We start from the raw sequence: 18,655 nt of genomic DNA, 5'->3' as shown, positions 1-18,655 counted from the left end.
TCATAGATTCATAGATACTAAGGTCAGAAGGGACCATTCTGATCATCCAGTCTGACCTCCTGCACTGCGCAGGCCACAGAATCTCATCCACCCACTCCTATGAAAAACCTCACCCATGTCTGAGCTATTGAAGTCCTTAAATCATGGTTCAAAGACTTCAAGGAGCAGAGAAGCCTCCCTCAAGTCAACCATGCCCCATGCTACAGAGGAAGGCGAAAAACCTCCAGGGCCTCTCCAATCTGCCCTGGAGGAAAATTCCTTCCCGACCCCAAATATGGCAATCAGCTAAACCCTGAGCATATGGGCAAGATTCACCAGCCAGATACTACAGAAAATTCTTTCCTGGGTAACTCAGATCCCATCCATCTAATATCCCATCTCCCAGGGGATTTGGCCTATTTACCCTGAATATTTAAAGATCAATTACTTACCAAAATCCCATTATCCCATCATACCATCTCCTCCATAAACTTATCGAGTAGAATCTTAAAACCAGATAGATCTTTTGCCCCCACTGCTTCCCTTGGAAGGCTATTCCAAAACTTCACTCCTCTGATGGTTAAAAACCTTCGTCTGATTTCAAGTCTAAACTTCCTGGTGGCCAGTTTATACCCATTTGTTCTTGTGTCCACATTGGTGCTGAGCTTAAATAATTCCTCTCCCTCTCCTGTATTTATCCCTCTGATATATTTATAGAGAGCAATCATATCTCCCCTCAACCTTCTTTTAGTTAGGCTAAACAAGCCAAGCTCCTTGAGTCTCCTTTCATAAGACAAGTTTTCCATTCCTCGGATCATCCTAGTAGCCCTTCTCTGTACCTGCTCCAGTTTGAATTCATCCTTCTTAAACATGGGAGACCAGAACTGCACACAGTATTCCAGGTGAGGTCTCACCAGTGCCTTGTATAACGGTACTAAAACCTCCTTATCCCTACTGGAAATGCCTCTCCTGATGCATCCCAAAACCGCCTTAGCTTTTTTCACAGCCATATCACATTGGCAACTCATAGTCATCCTATGATCAACCAATACTCCAAGGTCCTTCTCCTCTTCCGTTACTTCTAATTGATGCGTCCCCAACTTATAACTAAAATTCTTGTTATTAATCCCTAAATGCATAACCTTACAACTTCTCACTATTAAATTTCATCCTATTACTATTACTCCGGTTTACAAGGTCATCCAGATCCTCCTGTATAATATCCCGATCCTTCTCTGAATTGGCAATACCTCCCAGCTTTGTATCATCTGCAAACTTTATTAGCACACTCCCACTTTTTGTGCCAAGGTCAGTAATAAAAAGATTAAATAAGATTGGTCCCAAAACCGATCCCTGAGGAACTCCACTGGTAACCTCCCTCCAACCTGACGGTTCGCCTTTCAGTAGGACCCGTTGCAGTCTCCCCTTTAACCAATTCCTTATCCACCTTTTGATGTTCATATTGATCCCCATCTTCTCCAATTTAACTAATAATTCCCCATGTGGCACGGTATCAAATGCCTTACTGAAATCTAGGTAAATTAGATCCACTGCATTTCCTTTATCTAAAAAATCAGTTACCTTTTCAAAAAAGGAGATTAGGTTGGTTTGGCATGATCTACCTTTTGTAAAACCATGTTGTATTTTGTCCCATTTACCATTGACTTCAATGTCCTTAACTAATTTCTCCTTCAAAATTTTTTCCAGGACCTTGCATACTACAGATGTCAAACTAACTGGCCTGTAGTTACCCGGATCACTTTTTTTTCCTTTCTTAAAAATAGGAACTATATTAGCAATTCTCCAATCATTCGGTACTATTCCTGAGTTTACAGATTCATTAAAAATTCTTGCTAATGGGCTTGCAATTTCAGGTGCCAATTCCTTTAATATTCTTGGATGAAGATTATCTGGGCCCCCCGATTTAGTCCCATTAAGCTGTTTCAGTTTTGCTTCTACCTCAGATATGGTAATATCTACCTCCATATCCTCATTCCCATTTGTCATGCTACCATTATCCCTAAGATCCTCTTTAGCCTTATTAAAGACTGAGGCAAAGTATTTGTTTAGATATTGGGCCATGCCTAGATTATCTTTAACCTCCACTCCATCCTCAGTGTTAAGCGGCCCCACTTCTTCTTTCTTAGTTTTCTTCTTATTTATATGGCTATAGAACCTTTTACTATTGGTTTTAATTCCCTTTGCAAGGTCCAACTCTACTAGACTTTTAGCCCGTCTCACTTTATCCCTACGTGTTCTGACCTCAATTAGGTAGCTTTCCTTGCTGATCCCTCCAGTCTTCCACTCCCTGTATGCTTTCTGCTTCTTCTTAATCACCTCTCTGAGATGCTTGCTCATCCAGCTTGGTCTACAACTCCTTCCTGTGAATTTTTTCCCCTTTCTTGGGATACAGGCTTCCGATAGCTTCTGCAGTTTTGATTTAAAGTAATCCCAGGCCTCCTCTACCTTTAGATCCATAAGTTCTTCAGTCCAATCCACTTCCCTAACTAATTTCCTTAATTTTTGAAAGTCAGCCCTTTTGAAATCAAAAACCCTAGTTGCAGATTTATTTTTGTTAATCCTTCCATTTAGTTTGAACTGAATTAGCTCATGATCACTTGAGCCAAGATTGTCCCCTACAACCATTTCTTCTATGAGGTCCTCGCTACTCACCAAAATTAAATCTAAAATGGCATCCCCTCTAGTCGGTTCAGCAACTACTTGATGAAGGAATCCATCAGCTATCACATCTAGGAAAATCTGAGCCCTATTATTATTACTAGCACTGGTCCTCCAGTCTATATCTGGGAAGTTAAAGTCTCCCATGATCACGCAGTTTCCATTAGTATTTACTTTATTAAAGACATTAAAAAGGGCTCTATCCATATCCAAATTAGATCCCGGAGGTCTATAGCACACCCCAAGCACTATCGGAGGAGAGGCTTTACTAGTTTTCTTCCCCAAGGTAATTTTTGCCCAGACAGACTCTGTCTTATCCATTGCATCGCTTCTTATTTCTTTACATTCTACCTCATCATTGATATACAATGCTACTCCACCCCCTTTACCTTTGTTTCTGTCTTTCCTAAAGAGCACATACCCTTCAATACCTGTAGTCCAGTCATGACTACTATTCCACCATGTTTCTGTTATCCCTATAATATCTGGTTTCACTTCCTGCACCAGTAGCTCTAGTTCCTCCATTTTGTTACCTAGGCTCCTCGCATTGGTGTATAAACATCTTAATTTTTGCTGTTTGGCCTCGCTCACATTTTGTACCCTATTAGGCACAGTCATTCTACAGCCAGTATAACCTATTAGACTAGTATCCACACCGCCCTCGCTCCTTATATACATTCTCCTACCCACAGCTGTATCCTTTCTTACTTCGTCTTCTTCCCTCTCGATGCTAAAATCTGGCGTGGAGACTTTCAAGTCAGTTGACCTGGGCTCCGAGACTCTCCACCATGGGTCTTTTTCGCTATGTAGATGTACCCTTAAGCTCTTAATACTTTCTCTGGTTTACGTGTGTAATGTTGGACTTGAGAGGTAATGGAAGGATTCCTCCACTGATAATTTGAAAATGCACATAAAACCCCCAAACAGGCTGAAACAGGAGACTTTTTTTTTAAGCATATTATTTCAGATCCTCTCTAAAATCTGAGTAGATTTCACCTCCACTTCATCACTTGGCAGTATCCAGGCTAACTAGATCTAAGGCTATGTCTACACTAAAGCTTGTGCCAGCATAGCTCTGTCAGTGGGTGTGGATGAAGTGTGATTTGTGACTGACATAGCTATGCTGGCAGTAGCCCCTACGGTTTTGCCAGTGTAGTTTATTCCATCAAACAACCCTCCTTCTCCTCTCCCCAAGTGAAATAAGCTGTTCCAGTAAATGTGCAGTTTTGCTAGTATAAGCTGTTCCCACACTAAGAACGCTTTTTCAGCATAGTGTACTGATAGAGCCATACTGTTAAGTGTAGACCTGGACTAAATATAGCTAGGGTTCTGCATCAGAACACAAGATTCTAGGGAAAACTGCTAGAGGATGTTAATGTCCAGTCAGGCAAACCTTGGTGTTTTTTAATGACTCCTACTAAGAAAGAAACTCCTCATGTTTTACCCATAACTCATTATGCAGCTGGTTTAGCAGAGGTATTTATTAAGAATGCCAGTAAGAAATAATTGGGAGCTCTACTTCTCTATGGGATTATTTATGATGTTTATTTTGTGTACTTTGAACACTAACGTATTTACTTTATATTGTTGGGGTTGTGATAAAGTATGTTATAATTAACTTTTAGTGAGTTTAGCTGGGTGTTCCCTCTGATCTACAACATTCCTCCTAAACCTAAAGCAAGCAGCACAATAGCAAAATAGAAAAGAAACAGCACTAAGAACTTAAAAAACATTCAGCTGGGAAAACCAAACAGCCGGGCTTTAATTAATTTATTTAGAAAGTGATATTTTATCCCATGTATATAAATTAATGAACTTCAAAAAAAGTTTAAGCAGCGTAGTATCTTTGCTAGAAAACATGACCTTCTGGCCAGTTTGCTGAAAAGTCTTTAAAAATGTCCTCAGATAGTGTTCAGTGATTGCATGAGTCCTTTTGTTTTGACCAAAAAAAATAAATATTAAAGAAATATGAAGTACATTGTGGAAGATCTTGTATGAAGGGATTTGTTGTTTTTTTTTAAAAAAAAGTTTCATTTGAAATATATTGGATATTCTCAAGTCCCAGCCTCAGAACTGGATTGTGAAATTTATTTACAGCAATGTAGTTGCATTGGTGTAAATCTAGAGCTGGGAGGTCAAATTCTGCTCTGAATTATAGAACTTGATTTTGTAAATGTATTTGTATTCATTTAGGTAGTTCTGTTGAAGGGAAGTTGCATGCATAAATGTTTACATTATGAGGCCCATGGAGTGTAAGCTCTTGGGGGTATTTTAGACTGACTTTGTCCTTTAAACATTAAACACTGACACAATTCTGTTTTCTGCCAACTGATCTGATAGCTGGTGTATTTGGGCATGTTCATGGAAATTAAGTAGCATTCACTATGTAATTGGCTAAAAAGTGTGTGAGAAACACTTAATTGGCAAGACTTTTTTGTTCATCAAACCCCATCAGTTTAGGGTAGTTTTGTAGATGCTATTTTAACTGAACAGCATCCGCATCACTATATAAATATGGTTAATTTTTAATTCTTTTAAAATAGCTGAATTTAGGCATTAATCCCCTTGAAAAACTTTTCAAGTAAAATATTGTTCATATCTTATATCTTATTACCAATTGTGTTCAGTGAAATTATACTGGCATGTTATTGACTTGTATTAATCTAAAGACCAGGTACTATCTTTCTAGTATGACAACTGAATGATCATACTTCTTATGATAGAGGGGATATGATAGAGGTCTATAAAATCATGACTTGTGTGGAGAAAATAAATAAGCAAAAGTTATTTACTCCTTCTCATAACATAAGAACTAGGAGTCACCAAATGAAATTAATAGGCCGCAGGTTTAAAACAAACAAGAGGAAGTATTTCTTTACACAACGCACAGTCAACCTGTGGAACTCCTTGCCAAAGCATATTGTGAAGGCTAAGACTATAACAGGGTTCAACAAAGAACTAGATAAGTTCATGGAGGATAGGTCCATCAGTGTCTACTAACCAGGGTGGGCAGGGATTGTGTCCCGAGCCTCAGTTTGCCAGAAGCTGGGAATGGGCGACAGGGGATGGATCACTTGATGATTACCTGTTCTGTTCATTCCCTCTGAAGCACCTGGCATTGGCCACTGTCGGAAGGCAGGATACTGGGCTAGATGGACCTTTGGTCTGACCCAGTATGCCTGTTCTTATGTTCTTACCTTTACTTTACTACTAAGCCTTAAAGTTAATAAATGGTACCATCAATTTAAATTCAAATGTCTAAAATTCACTTTTCTCATTTAAAGGTAAATGTTGGGAAAATGGATTCTCCCATTGAGAAGTGGAACCTAATAATTGGCAATTTGGCCTTAAAACAGGTAAGTACAACGTACTCATTTTGGCATACTCTCGCAAGAACAGTTACTTAAAATGCCCAGCACAAATTTTGATGCTAACAATAGAAAAATAGTCAGAGGATACAACACTGCAACACTCAATCAGTTCAGAGTTAACTTACTTACTTCACTTTAATTCATAATTTCAGTATACAGTCTGTTTTTAAAGTAATACAGACTTGCAGCAGAAATAGGGCGGTTTTATTAATAAAAGGTATAGTACAGGTAACATCCGTGTAAATTTTCCCATCCTGCCTTGTCAAATATATCTCATCTCTTTTTCTAGGGATGATTAAAAAATAGTTCCATCGCGAGTAAAGTCCATTTAATCTTCACCTCTCAAATGCTTTCTATACTGTACTTTCATGGGTTAGAATATTTAAATTTATGATGTTTATTGCATGTACTTTGAACACTAACGTATTTACTTTATATTGTAGGTTGTGATAAAGTATGTTATTAACTTTTAGTAAGTTTAGCTGGGTGTTCTCTCTGATCTACAACATTCCTCCTAAACCTAAAGCAAGCAGCATAATAGCAAAATAGAAAAGAAACAGCACTAAGAACTTAAAAAACATTCAGCTGGGAAAACCAAACAGCCGGGCTTTAATTAATTTATTTAGAAAGTGATATTTTATCCCATGTATATAAATTAATGAACTTCAAAAAAAGTTTAAGCCGCATAGTCACTGTTAGTCACTTTAATACTATTTATTGTCTATAACATTTGAGTAAATGACTGCCTTTAAATCCAAAACAGCTGCTTCTTAACTAGATTTTGAATAACTGCTTCATATTTATACATTATAGTTAAATACATACAGTGCTAAGAATGTGTATAAAATACCCATGTTTTGACTCATTTATTTAAGTATTAGATGTAGTCTCTCATCCGCCTTCAGACATAGCTTTATTGTGTATGTCTTTTTAGGCTCCTGAGAATCCCCCAATTATTTTTTTGTTATTACTAGGGCTGTCGATTACTCACAATTAGCTTGCGTGATTAACTCCAAAAAATTAATCATGAAATAAATCATAATTAAAAAATTAATCGCAATTCATTGCAGTTTTAATCGCACTGTTAAACAATAGAATACCATTTGAAATGTATTAAATATTTTTGAATATTTTTCTACATTTTCAAATATATTGATTTCAATTACAACACAGTTTCCAAAGTTGACAGTGCTCACTTTATATTATTACACCTCTACCACGATATAACGCTATTTTTGGGAGCCAAAACATCTTACCGCGTTATAGGTGAAACCGCGTTATATCAAACTTGCTTTGATCCACTGGAGCGCGCAGTTCTGCCCCCCCCCCCCTCCCGGAGCGCTGCTTTACCGCGTTATATCCCTATTCATGTTATATTGGGTCGCGTTATATTGGGGTAGAGCTGTATTTTTTTTTAACAAATATTTGCACTGTAAAAATGGCAAACAAAAGAAATAGTATTTTTCAGTTCACCTCATACACGTACTGTAGTGCAATCTTTTTCTGGTGTAAATACAACTTACAAATGTAGACTTTTTTGTTACATAACTGCACTGAAAAACAAAACAATGTAAAACTTTAGCGCCTACAAGTCCACTCAGTCCTACTTCTTGTTCAGACAAATAAGTCTGTTTGCATTTATGGGAGAGAATGTTGCCCACTTCTTAATTACAATGTCACCTGAAAGTTAGAAGAGGCATTTGCATGGCACTTTTGTATCCATCATTGTAAAGTATTTTCATGCCAGTTATGCTAAACATTTGTATGCCCCTTCATGCTTCGGGCACCATTCCAGAGGACATGCTTCCATTCTGATTATGCTCGTTAAAAAAATAATGCATTAATTAAATTTGTGACTGAATTCTTTGGGGGAGAAGTGTACGTCTCCTACTCTGTTTTACCCACATTCTGCCATACATTTTGTGTTATAGTAGTCTCGGATGATGATCCAGCACATGTTGTTCATTTTAAGATACTTTCACTGCAGATTTGGCAAAACACAAAGAAAGTACCAATGTGAGATTTCTAAAGATAGCTACATCACTCAACCCATGGTTAAGAATCTGAAGCACCTTCCAAAATCTGAGAGTGACTAGGTGTGGAGAATGCTTTCAGGTGTCTTAAAAGAGCAACACTCTCTGATGTGGAAACTCCAGCACCCGTACCACCAAAAAAGAAAATCAGTCTTCTGCTGGTGGTATCTGACTCAGATGATGAAAAGGAACTTGCTTCGATCTGCACTGCTTTGGATGGTTATCGACCAGAACCCGATATCAGCATGGATGCATGTCCTTTGTCATGGTGGTTGAAGCATGAAGGGACATATGAATTTTTAGTGCATCTTGCACAAAAATATCTTGCGATGCTGGCTACCACAGTGCCATATGAATGCCTCTTCTCGCTTTCAGGTGATATTGCGGACAAGAAGTGGGCGGCATTATCTCCTACAAATGTAAACAAACTTGTTTGTCTGAGCGACTGGCTGAACAAGAAGTAGGACTAAGTGGACTTGTAGGCTCTAAAATTTTACATTGTTTTATTTTTGAATGCAGTTTTTTTGGACATAATTCTACATTTGTAAGTTCAACTTTCATGATAACGAGATTGCACTACAGTACTTGTATTAGGTGAATTGAAAAGTACTATTTCTTTTGTTTCTTTTTTACAGTGCAAATATTTGTAATAAAAATAAAGTGAGCAAGATACACTTTTTGTATTCTGTATCGTAATTGAAATCAATATATTTGAAAATGTAGAAAAATCCAAAAATATTTAAATAAATGGTATTCTATTGTTTAACAGTGTGACAAATTGTGCGATTAATAGCAATTAATTTTTTTAATCGCTTAACAGCCTTAGTTATTACTTTCATAATCTTTGAGGCGTCGAATCATTGTTAAAGCCTTTCTTATAGAAGAAGAGTGAACAGTTCTTCCTTCAGACTCCATAAGTTCTGCTTCTTAATCATCCAGGGAGATCACAATTGAGTTATACAAATTGTCCCTTTCCATAGTGGCTGAGCGTACTTTCTCTGATGCCTCCCAGACATGAGACATGAGAGACAGGGAATGGTGGCAGTTGGTTTATGTCTAACAATTATTTTAAGTTGGTAAAGTTTTCTGATATTAATGAACTCTTGTTTTGCTCTCCTAGGTCCAGGCGACAGTAGTTGGTTTTCTAGCAGCAGTGGCAGCAGTCACACTGGGCTGGATTCCAGAGGGCAAATGTCGCCTTGATCATTCAATCCTTTTGTGTTCTAGCAGTGTAGCAACTGCCTTCATAGCATCTCTTCTACAGGGTAAAAAATATATTTGTAATGTTCTACAGTGACTGTTTTTCAGTAAATATGAAATGTGCATGTGTGTCACAATGTTACTTAAGATATAAATCCCAGTAGAGTACAATCTGTCTGAAGCAGACAGATGGCAGTTGGATGCCCTTTGCACTCTTCAGGCTAAAAACTAGAATCACAGTAACAAAATTGGATGATAAAAAAACAAAGAACCTAGGCATAGATTTTCCTGGATATCTGTCTTTTCCAAGATGTTTAATTTGTGGGGAAATAACTGTGTTAAAATTTGCTCCCTCTGTTTATTATTGCTAAACTGGTTTTGAATTATGACCACAATTCCACTTCTTCATTATACTTGCCCATAGCTTGTCATATTCTTTAAAGGAGTTTTAAATAAAACCTTACACCATATTCAATCACCCATCTAGCATTTATACCTTTTATTGAATCTCTTAGTAAAACCATGTTTAAGTTTTAAGTTTGAAAAAGTATGGTGCTAATTGTGTCCACAGCAAAAGAAAAAATTAAAAAACCAAATCCTAGTGGGCTTTAAGACAGACAGTGTGATGGGATATGATATCCAATCACATGGCACTGCAGTCATGATTCTCTGTGAACAGAAAGGGCTGGTTTTAGATTCTAAGCTCTTAAAATGGGAGATGTCTTTATTTTTTAATTTACCACTGTACAATATACATTGTCAGTTCTTATTTGCAACTGAGTGACCAATATTAGCCTTAACAACACACTGAGGTGGGTTTCCAGCAAAATGTCAAGCCTGAGGCGGCTTTCTTAAACTTCTATGCCACCTACAAAGCTGTATGGAGAAACAGCCTTTTCCCGAAAGCCAATACAATTATCCCATGCACTGTGACAATAATCTTCTTCAGAGAAGTTCTGATCAATCATAGGTTTCACCTTTTCTTGGGTAACCCGTTCAGCAGACCACACGTTCTGTACGGTAGCCCACTACAGCGATCAGTCTTAGCGCTGATCCTGTTTAATATGTACCTTCCCCAAACATAATCAAAGAAATTTGTCTGTGCTGATGACATTGCTCTAACTACGAAGGCAGAAAATTTATCTATCGAACAAATCCTAACTAAGGACCTGAATACCAGGAAAGAATATTGGTGGCTAAAACCAGACCCCACCAAAACTGTTGTGCCAACACTTCATCTAAATAATCAAAAGGCTAGGGTGAAACTGCATGTGGACTTCTGTGACCAGCAGATAACACACGATACCATCCTGAAATATCTTGGTATGACATCTGACCAAAGCCTTACATACATCCAGCACCTGAAAAATATTCATGAAAAAATAAAGATGTGTGTAAATCTCATTCAGAAACTGGCAGGAATGACCTGGGGAGCTGTTGCAAAAACTCTATGGAACTCTTCATTGGTCCCTTCTTATTCTACCACAGAATACTGCTCAATCATATGGATACATAGCTTCCACACATCACTTGTTGACTTTCAGCACTGCCACTTGCATCATTACGGGACAGTAAAATCAACACCACAACTGTGGCTTCCAGTAATAGCATACATCCAACCCCCAAAATTTATTGAGATGTGAGAATCCTTCAGAAATTGTATCATATTCAAGGAAGCAAGGATCTTCCAGTATACGAAGTCCTAAATAACATACCGAGATTCTGACTCGAATCCAGAAAATCCTTTTTTGGCTTGCAATGCAAGAGTTTGAAGACTCAGACTGAAGTTCAATGGCAGGCAAGGTGGAAGGATGCCAAAATCCCAAGCAAACATCTCATCAGGGACCCAACCAGAAAGAACCCAGTGGCTTTTCATTCACACAGAAAATATGGTCCACTTTTGAACCACTTCTGTACATCACAAAGCAGATAGGCCTACCTCCTTCATAAATGGGAACTGAGACAAAATCCCACTTATGACTGTGGAACAGCGTGGATAAAAATCAATGATTTAAAAAAAAAATTAAAAAATCAGATTTTTTTAATTTAAATAGGTTTTTTCCTCAAAAAGCATTTTATCAAAAAAATTCTATCTAAAAAGATAGTTTTAATTTAAGATACATTATAGCTCAAAGATATCTCATCATGGAATAGGGATTATAAATTCTAATTCTTTAGTATGAGACAATATATTCATGTAATGTTTAAGAAAAGTTTTGTAAATGAGTTCCAATAGTTCATGGATTAGGGACCCAATCTTATGGGATTCCAGGGGCTTCTGTATAGATTATTTAGGTTAATCTTTCTATCTACCCAATGGGACTCAGTGCTCAGTCTAGAAGATACCATCAGAGATGCTTAGTTTTGCAGTTCTCAAACTGTGAATTTGTGTCTCCAGAGATAACATGCTTGTTAACAGCAAAAATATTTTTAAACAAACAAATAAATAAATAATATATAGAGGTGAGAAATAACAGACCTCAACCCTATTGTCCCTCTGCAAATGTGTGTACACAGAGTCAGTCCCTTATCTCTCTCTAAAAGTGCAAAGTTTCAAAAAGTTCAATGAATAGAAGATTGTTGGGGGCAGAATAGATCTGGACAGGGAGAAGAAGTCTAGAGATAAATGTGAGAAGGGAGAGACAGGCAGTAGAAACAAAAGTTAAACTGTTTGAGCAGCATATTCCAGAAGTCTTGAGGTCTTTCAGAGTGTAGCCTTCATTGATTTGAGATCTACCTTACCATTCTCTCACTAGAAGGGAAAACCTATAATGGCAGCAGGCTGTAAAAGAGACCAAGTTTGGGAATATTTTAATGAAGTTCCTCTATTTGTGGGTAAGATAGACATGTGTGCAAAATGCAAACAGTGCAACAAAGAAATGCAAGGCCTAGTTGCCCAAATGAAACAACATCATGAGAAGTGTTCCTTCTCAGGAGGAAGCTGCGTTGAAGGTGATGAAAGGAACATGTCTGAACATGCAGAATCTTCAGGTTGGTAAACTTTTTTATTTCATACTTCTGTCTTAAGGACTGCCTGTCTTCCTTCTGGACTATTTTTGAATTCTCATGTTTAAGCAAAAAATATGGTTACTCTATGGTACTATCATTTTAGATGCAGTTGTGCTAAACAATAAATAGCTAAAATAGGCAGAACTTCCTTTTACAATTTCATCTTTAAAGTAGTACTGAGTGTCAGTGAATGCAATGAGTAATACTAAACGAGCAGTGTGGTAATAATAATTAAATAATTGCATTGACTTATTTTGTTTAGGAGAATCCATCCTCAACATACAGGATTCTGAAGACTATCCACCTTCAAGTTCACCATCATTTTCTATAGTTTCAGAGTTATCTGGCAATGATAGTGTTTCAGTCACATCATGTATGTCACATAGCCACAGTATATCACCTGTAGCAAAAAGAAAAAAAAAATCTCCATCATCCAGAAACAACCATAGATAAGTTTGTGATAAGAACCAGCAGATTACAAAAAGAGGTAATTGATGAAAAAATTGCCTGGTTTGTTTATGCAACAAACTCTCCTTTCCATATGATTGAGAACCCACACTTCATTAACACGGTTCAGTCATTAAGACCAGGATACAGTCCACCCAACAGAGCAGATGTCGCAGGCAAATTGCTGGATAAAGCATATGAAAGAGAAATTGAGCAGCGTGCAAAAGGTCTAGAGGGTCAAGTTGTTAACCTGAGTCTTGATGGGTTGAGCAATGTCCACAATGATCCTGTTGTATGTGCTTATGTGACAACAGAAGAAGGGAATGTCTTCCTTTCAGAAACAATTGCTACATCAGGAAATGCACACACAGCAGAATACCTAAAAGAAGTAGCAGGAAAAGCTATAACAAACTGTGGAAAAAAATTCAAATATCTAGTATGCAGCTTGGTCACAGACAATTCTGCAAATGTATCCAAGATGAGAAGAAATTATTTAGAAGAGAGTGAAGAGAGTCCCAAAGCTAATAACATACGGTTGCAGTGCTCATCTGACGCACCTCCAAGCCAAAGACTTCAGTGTTCCAGAAATAAAGGGTAAGGTTGTTGAAATTGCAAAATACTTCCATAACAACCAACTTGCAGCAGCTGCTCTGAAAAAAATGGGGGGAACCAAGCTAACTCTCCCACAAGATGTGTGATGGAACTCAGTAGTGGACTGTTTTGAACACTTTATCAAGAATTGGCCTAATCTGATGACAGTTTGTGAACAAAATCGTGAAAAAATAGATGGCATTGTCACAACCAGAGTTCTCAACATTGGGCTTAAGAGAAGTGTTGAACACATGCTGAGTACCCTGAAGCCTATTTCTGTAGCCTTGAACAAAATGTAGGGAAATAGCTGTTTTATTGATGACGCTGTTGAAATTTGGAAGGAACTGAGTAAGATCTTAAAAAGAGAAATATGCAATTACAGAGTTAAATTACAAGAATTAAAAAAAATAAATGGGACAAGCACTGTCTCCGGCTCATTTTCTTGCAAATATTCTCAATGCTCGGTACCAGGGTCAAACCTTAACTGCTGAAGAAGAGGAGTTGGCTATGACATGGACATCCAGCAAGCATCCCTCCATAATGCCAACTATAATAAACTTCAGAGCTAAGGGTGAAGCATTCAAGACGTATATGTTTGCTGATAGGGTGACCAGATGTCCCAATTTTATAGGGAGAATCCCGATTTTGGGGTCGTTTTCTTATATAGGCTCCTATTACCCGCTCCCCCCCGTTCCGATTTTTCACACTTGCTGTCTGGTCCCCCTATTTGCTGATGATGTTTTAAAGAAAGTAACACCAGTGAACTGGTGGAAGTCACTTAAACACTTGGATTCAGAGACTGTTGAAGTGATAACCTCACTTTTAACAGCAGTATCTTCTTCTGCTGGTGTACAAAGAATATTTTCTTCCTTTGGACTAATTCATTCCAAATTGAGAAATTGTTTGGGACCTGAAAAAACAGGAAATCTTGTTTTTCTTTTCCAGATTATGTACAAACAGGAAAATGAAGCTGAAGACGACTGAGTTAGCTGCAGAAGCCAATATTTTAAGTTTCTCATGTTGACCTGGCTGACATAGTTGATTTTAATTTTTGTTTTTTTTTTAAAAATATTCATTTAACTATTTTAGTTAAAAATAATTTTAACAAAAACCTGATTTTAAAAAACTTGAAAGTTTTTAACTAAATTCAAAAATTCATATGCTTGTTTTGTTAAAATATTATATGTTTTCTGTTGAAGAAAAAAATCCAAAATACATGACGTTGTTGTTTTAGTTAAATAAAACAATTTAAATGTCTGTCTGATGATGATCTCCTCCTAGTATAGCATGGCAAGAAAATCCTCCAAATATTAATGATTAACCTGTTGGAATTGGAGATAGTTCACCTCCCAATGACTTCATAAATATCTGCTTCAATTATCTTTGGTAAATGAAATAATCAAACAATCATTCATTTTCTGATATAGCTGTAAAACTCATCTGAAAAATCTTCAAAATAAATCATTTAAAAATGTATAGTGTGTACCTTCTAAAAATGAAACCTACATCTATCTCTGAGTTCTGAAGAATATGTATTAAGGTTATAACTACCAACAAGAATGCACTATTATGTAGAAATCCATGATTAAATTGAGTCTTCCTGACTAGTGATTTAAGGAGTAGAGGAAATTAATTTAAAAAATATGTAAATAATGTTAAAAATAATAGAATAAACACATTTGAAATCTCTTCAGAGCTTCTTTTCTCTCTCAGGTCTATTGGATGATGAGAGGGAAAATTCTCTTCACTAGCAAATAATATTGCTAATGTAACACTGTGAATAACATTCTTGACAGCCATTTGAATACTATAGGGAAATTACTCTTAAAAAGAATTTCAGTGTTGCTGTTTTTAGAAAGCATACTAACTGTTGACCTCTGTGTAAAATGTTGTTTTGATTGACTGTGTATCTAGTAGTGAATTTTTTTTTTAATTACACAGTTTAGTGACTTGTGGCCAAGTTTCTGGTAGGACATCCTGAAAAAAGTGTGTGCCTCTGATAATAGCTAATGCATATATATTGAGTGATGAAATCTTTGACTGTTCATTCAGCTAGACCAGGGGTTGGCAACCTTTGGCATGCAGCCCATCAGGGTAATCTGCTGACGAACCGCGAGACGTTTTGTTTACATTGACCATCCGCAGGCACAGCCCCCCACAGCTTCCAGTGACCATGGTTCGCCGTTCCTGGCCAATGGGAGCTGTGGGAAGCGGCACAGGGACATGCTGGCCACCACTTCCTGCAGCTCCCATTGGCCAGGAACAGCGAATCATGGCCCCTGGGAGCTGTGGGGAGCCGTGCCTGCAGACGGTCAACATAAACAAAATGTCTTGTGGCCCATCAGCAAATTACCCTGATTGGCTATATGCTGAAGGTTGCCAACCCCTGTGCTATACCTAATTAAATAACTGTATTTGAAAAAAAAAAAGAAATAAAATAAATGTTGTTGAGTGAAGTGGGAGGAAGCATGATCTTAGGAAAAAAGGCACAAGCTTGTAGTCATCAGGAGCTCTGGTTTTGATTTCCCGTTTTTCCATAGATTTCCTGTGGGATTACAATGTAGATAAAGATTGACATGTTTTCTTCTTACCCTCAATCTAGGCATAATAATGGTTGGAGTTATTGTTGGATCAAAGAAGACGGGCATAAATCCTGACAATGTTGCTACACCTATTGCAGCGAGTTTTGGAGACCTTATCACTCTTGCTATACTAGCTTGGATAAGTCAGGGTCTTTATGATTGCCTTGGTAAGTATGTTTCTAATTACATGTGCCTTTGAGAAGCTCTTCTTTTGTTGTTGTTAAATATTTAAATAGATACACATTCTTTTTGACACCAAATGATAGATCTTTGGTTGAAACATTAGGCCACAGCTATTTATTCTTTTTAAGATAAACAGTATCTCAAGCCACTAGCTGCAATCAGTTGAAGTCCCTATTTTCCCCCTTCCCAGTATCTGTTAGTATACTAACTAGTCCAAAAGTGTCCCAGTCACTCAGCACAGTACTTGTCACTGAAACTCCTGAACTAGTTCCTCTTCCTTTGAAAAAGAATCTGGCTTTGTTAATTTCTGAATGTCAACTTTCAAATCAAATCTTAGCCCTCTCCAGACCATTGTTTGACTTGTCACACCTGCTCTGCTAGTTACTTGTTTCTTTGTTGACTGGATATTTTTTGGGTATGTCTACAGTGGCAGAGTTACAGCGCTGGCAGTTACAGTGCCACTCAGAGAGTGCTGAAGGGAAACCGTTGTTGTGTGTTCACACTGTCAGCTGCCTGCACAATAGCGTATACACACTTGTGGCACTTGCAGCGGTATTCGGAGCGTTGCACTCTGGGGAGCTATCCCACAGAGCATCTCTTCCTCTTCTACTGCTAAGAGTTGTGGGAAGGTGGAGGGGGTCACGGGGCATCCTGGGTCCTGTCCCAATGCCCCATGATGAATTGTTTCGCATCTTAACAATGCCTGTGCTTCCATCCGCATTTGGTGCCATCTTTCAACGGTTTGTGTACTGTGCACTTTGCCTCTTCGGTCTGCAGGAATGGATCCTGAACAGTCGACCAGTATGCTGCTCGCTCTGACTAACACATTACGAATGGCAATGGAGTTATTCCTTAAACTACAAAGGCATTGATCTCGCTATGCGTAGTAGCTCTGACACGAGATTGCCTGTGGCATTAACAGAGGTGCTGACCACAATGGAACGCTGCTTTTGGGCTCGGAAAACAAGCACTGAGTGGTGGGATCACATCGTCATGCACGTCTGGGCTGACAAACAATGGCTGCAGAACTTTCGGGTGAAGAAAGCCACATTCATGGGACTGTATGATGAGCTTTCCCCAGCCCTGCGGCACAAGGACACAAGAATGAGAGCTGCCCTGTCCCTGGAGAAGTGCATGGCAATTGCACTGTGGAAGCTGGCTACTCCAGACTTCTACCGATCGGTCACTAATCAGTTCAGAGCAGGAAAGTCGATTGTTGGACTCATTGATGGAAGTGTGCAGGGCCGTTAATCGCATCCTGCTCTGAAAGACCATGACGCTAGGCAACGTGCATGACATTGTGGATGGCTTTGCACAAATGGGCTTCCCTAACTGAGGAGGGGTGATAGATGGCATGCATATTCCAATTCTGGCCCCAGACCACCTAGCCACCGAGTACATTAATCGGAAGGGATATTCCTCTATGGTTCTCCAGGCGCTTGTGGATCACCGTGCGTGTTTCACAGATATTAACTCAGGCTGGTCCAGAAAGGTGCATGATGCACACATCTTTCAGAACAGTGATCTGTTCAGGAAGCTGCAAGCAGGGACTTTCTTCCCGGACCAGAAGATCACCTTAGGGGAAGTCAAAAGCCCAGTGTGATCCTGAGAGACCCTGCCTACCCCTTAATGGCGTGGCTTATGAAGCCATACGTGGGGCACCTTGACAGCAGCAAGGAGCAGTTCAACAACAGGCTGAGCAAGTACAGAATGACTGTTGGGTGTGCTTTTGGCTTTTGGCTTTTGGTTTAAAGGCCTGCAGGCACTGCCTATATGGGAAACTGGACCTGGCCAATGACAATATTCCTATGCTTATACTCGTGCTGAATGCTACATAATATTTGTGAAGGCAAAGGTGAAAGCTTCTCTCTGGGCTGGACCGCTGGGGCTCAGTGCCTGGAGGCTGAATTTGAATAGCCAGAGACCAGGGCTATTAGAGGGCCGCAGCATGGTGCCATAAAGATCAGGGATGCCTTGAGGCAGCAATTTGAAGCTGAAAGACACTAATATTTGTTGCTATGTTCAGGAGTGCAGTGCTTGTAATGCTAGGAAGTGATTGTGATTGGTGCAGATGATGGCACTATGAAGGTTTAAGATACTTGTGTGTTGCTTTGAAGGGCTCTGTTTGCTTTCAATTAATAGAATAAAGATTGCTTTCAAACCAACACAATTCTTTTATTAAAAACTAACAACCGGAGGGGAGAGACAAACAAAAAATACCACATCAGCACTGTGGGGGATGGGGGAAGGGAAGGTCCCAGGAGGAGGGGGGGTCCCGGGATGGTTAAAGATTTGAGTATGTCCAGGAACCATATCCAACCTTCTCCTTTGAAGTACAGTGCAGTGGGTACTGTACTTGGGAAGGGCTAATCTGCAGAGGGACGGGTGTTGAGTGCAGTGGGTACTGGGAGTCCACAGTGCTGGACTGTGACAGGGGAGGAGTGGAATGCCGTGGGTACAGACTGGAGCCAGGAGGTTGATAAGAGTGTGTTGGCAGTGTCTGGGGGGCGCATGGGAAAGAGTTTTGCGACAGAGGCTGCAAGGGAGGGTGGGCATGGAGCTGCTCGGTTTGCAGTGCTTG

At 38.9% G+C, this 18,655-nt stretch overlaps 1 protein-coding gene across 2 annotated transcripts in view; it reads left to right on the top strand.

Annotated features, from left to right (window-relative positions):
* SLC41A2 (solute carrier family 41 member 2) overlaps positions 1 to 18,655 on the top strand; it is a 112,382-nt gene that overhangs the window by 36,397 nt on the left and 57,330 nt on the right. For both annotated transcript variants that reach the window (XM_043519541.1, XM_038387717.2), the window contains exons 4-6: positions 5,943 to 6,014; positions 9,183 to 9,327; positions 15,912 to 16,058. In XM_043519541.1, the coding sequence (XP_043375476.1) occupies positions 5,943 to 6,014; positions 9,183 to 9,327; positions 15,912 to 16,058 (364 nt within the window). The remainder of the gene's footprint in view (positions 1 to 5,942; positions 6,015 to 9,182; positions 9,328 to 15,911; positions 16,059 to 18,655) is intronic.

This window comes from Dermochelys coriacea, chromosome 1 (genome assembly GCF_009764565.3).
Source record: "Dermochelys coriacea isolate rDerCor1 chromosome 1, rDerCor1.pri.v4, whole genome shotgun sequence".
NCBI classification, from domain to species: domain Eukaryota; kingdom Metazoa; phylum Chordata; order Testudines; family Dermochelyidae; genus Dermochelys; species Dermochelys coriacea.
The sequence above is the reverse complement of the archived record's forward strand: the minus strand, read 5'-3'. Positions and strand labels throughout refer to the sequence as shown.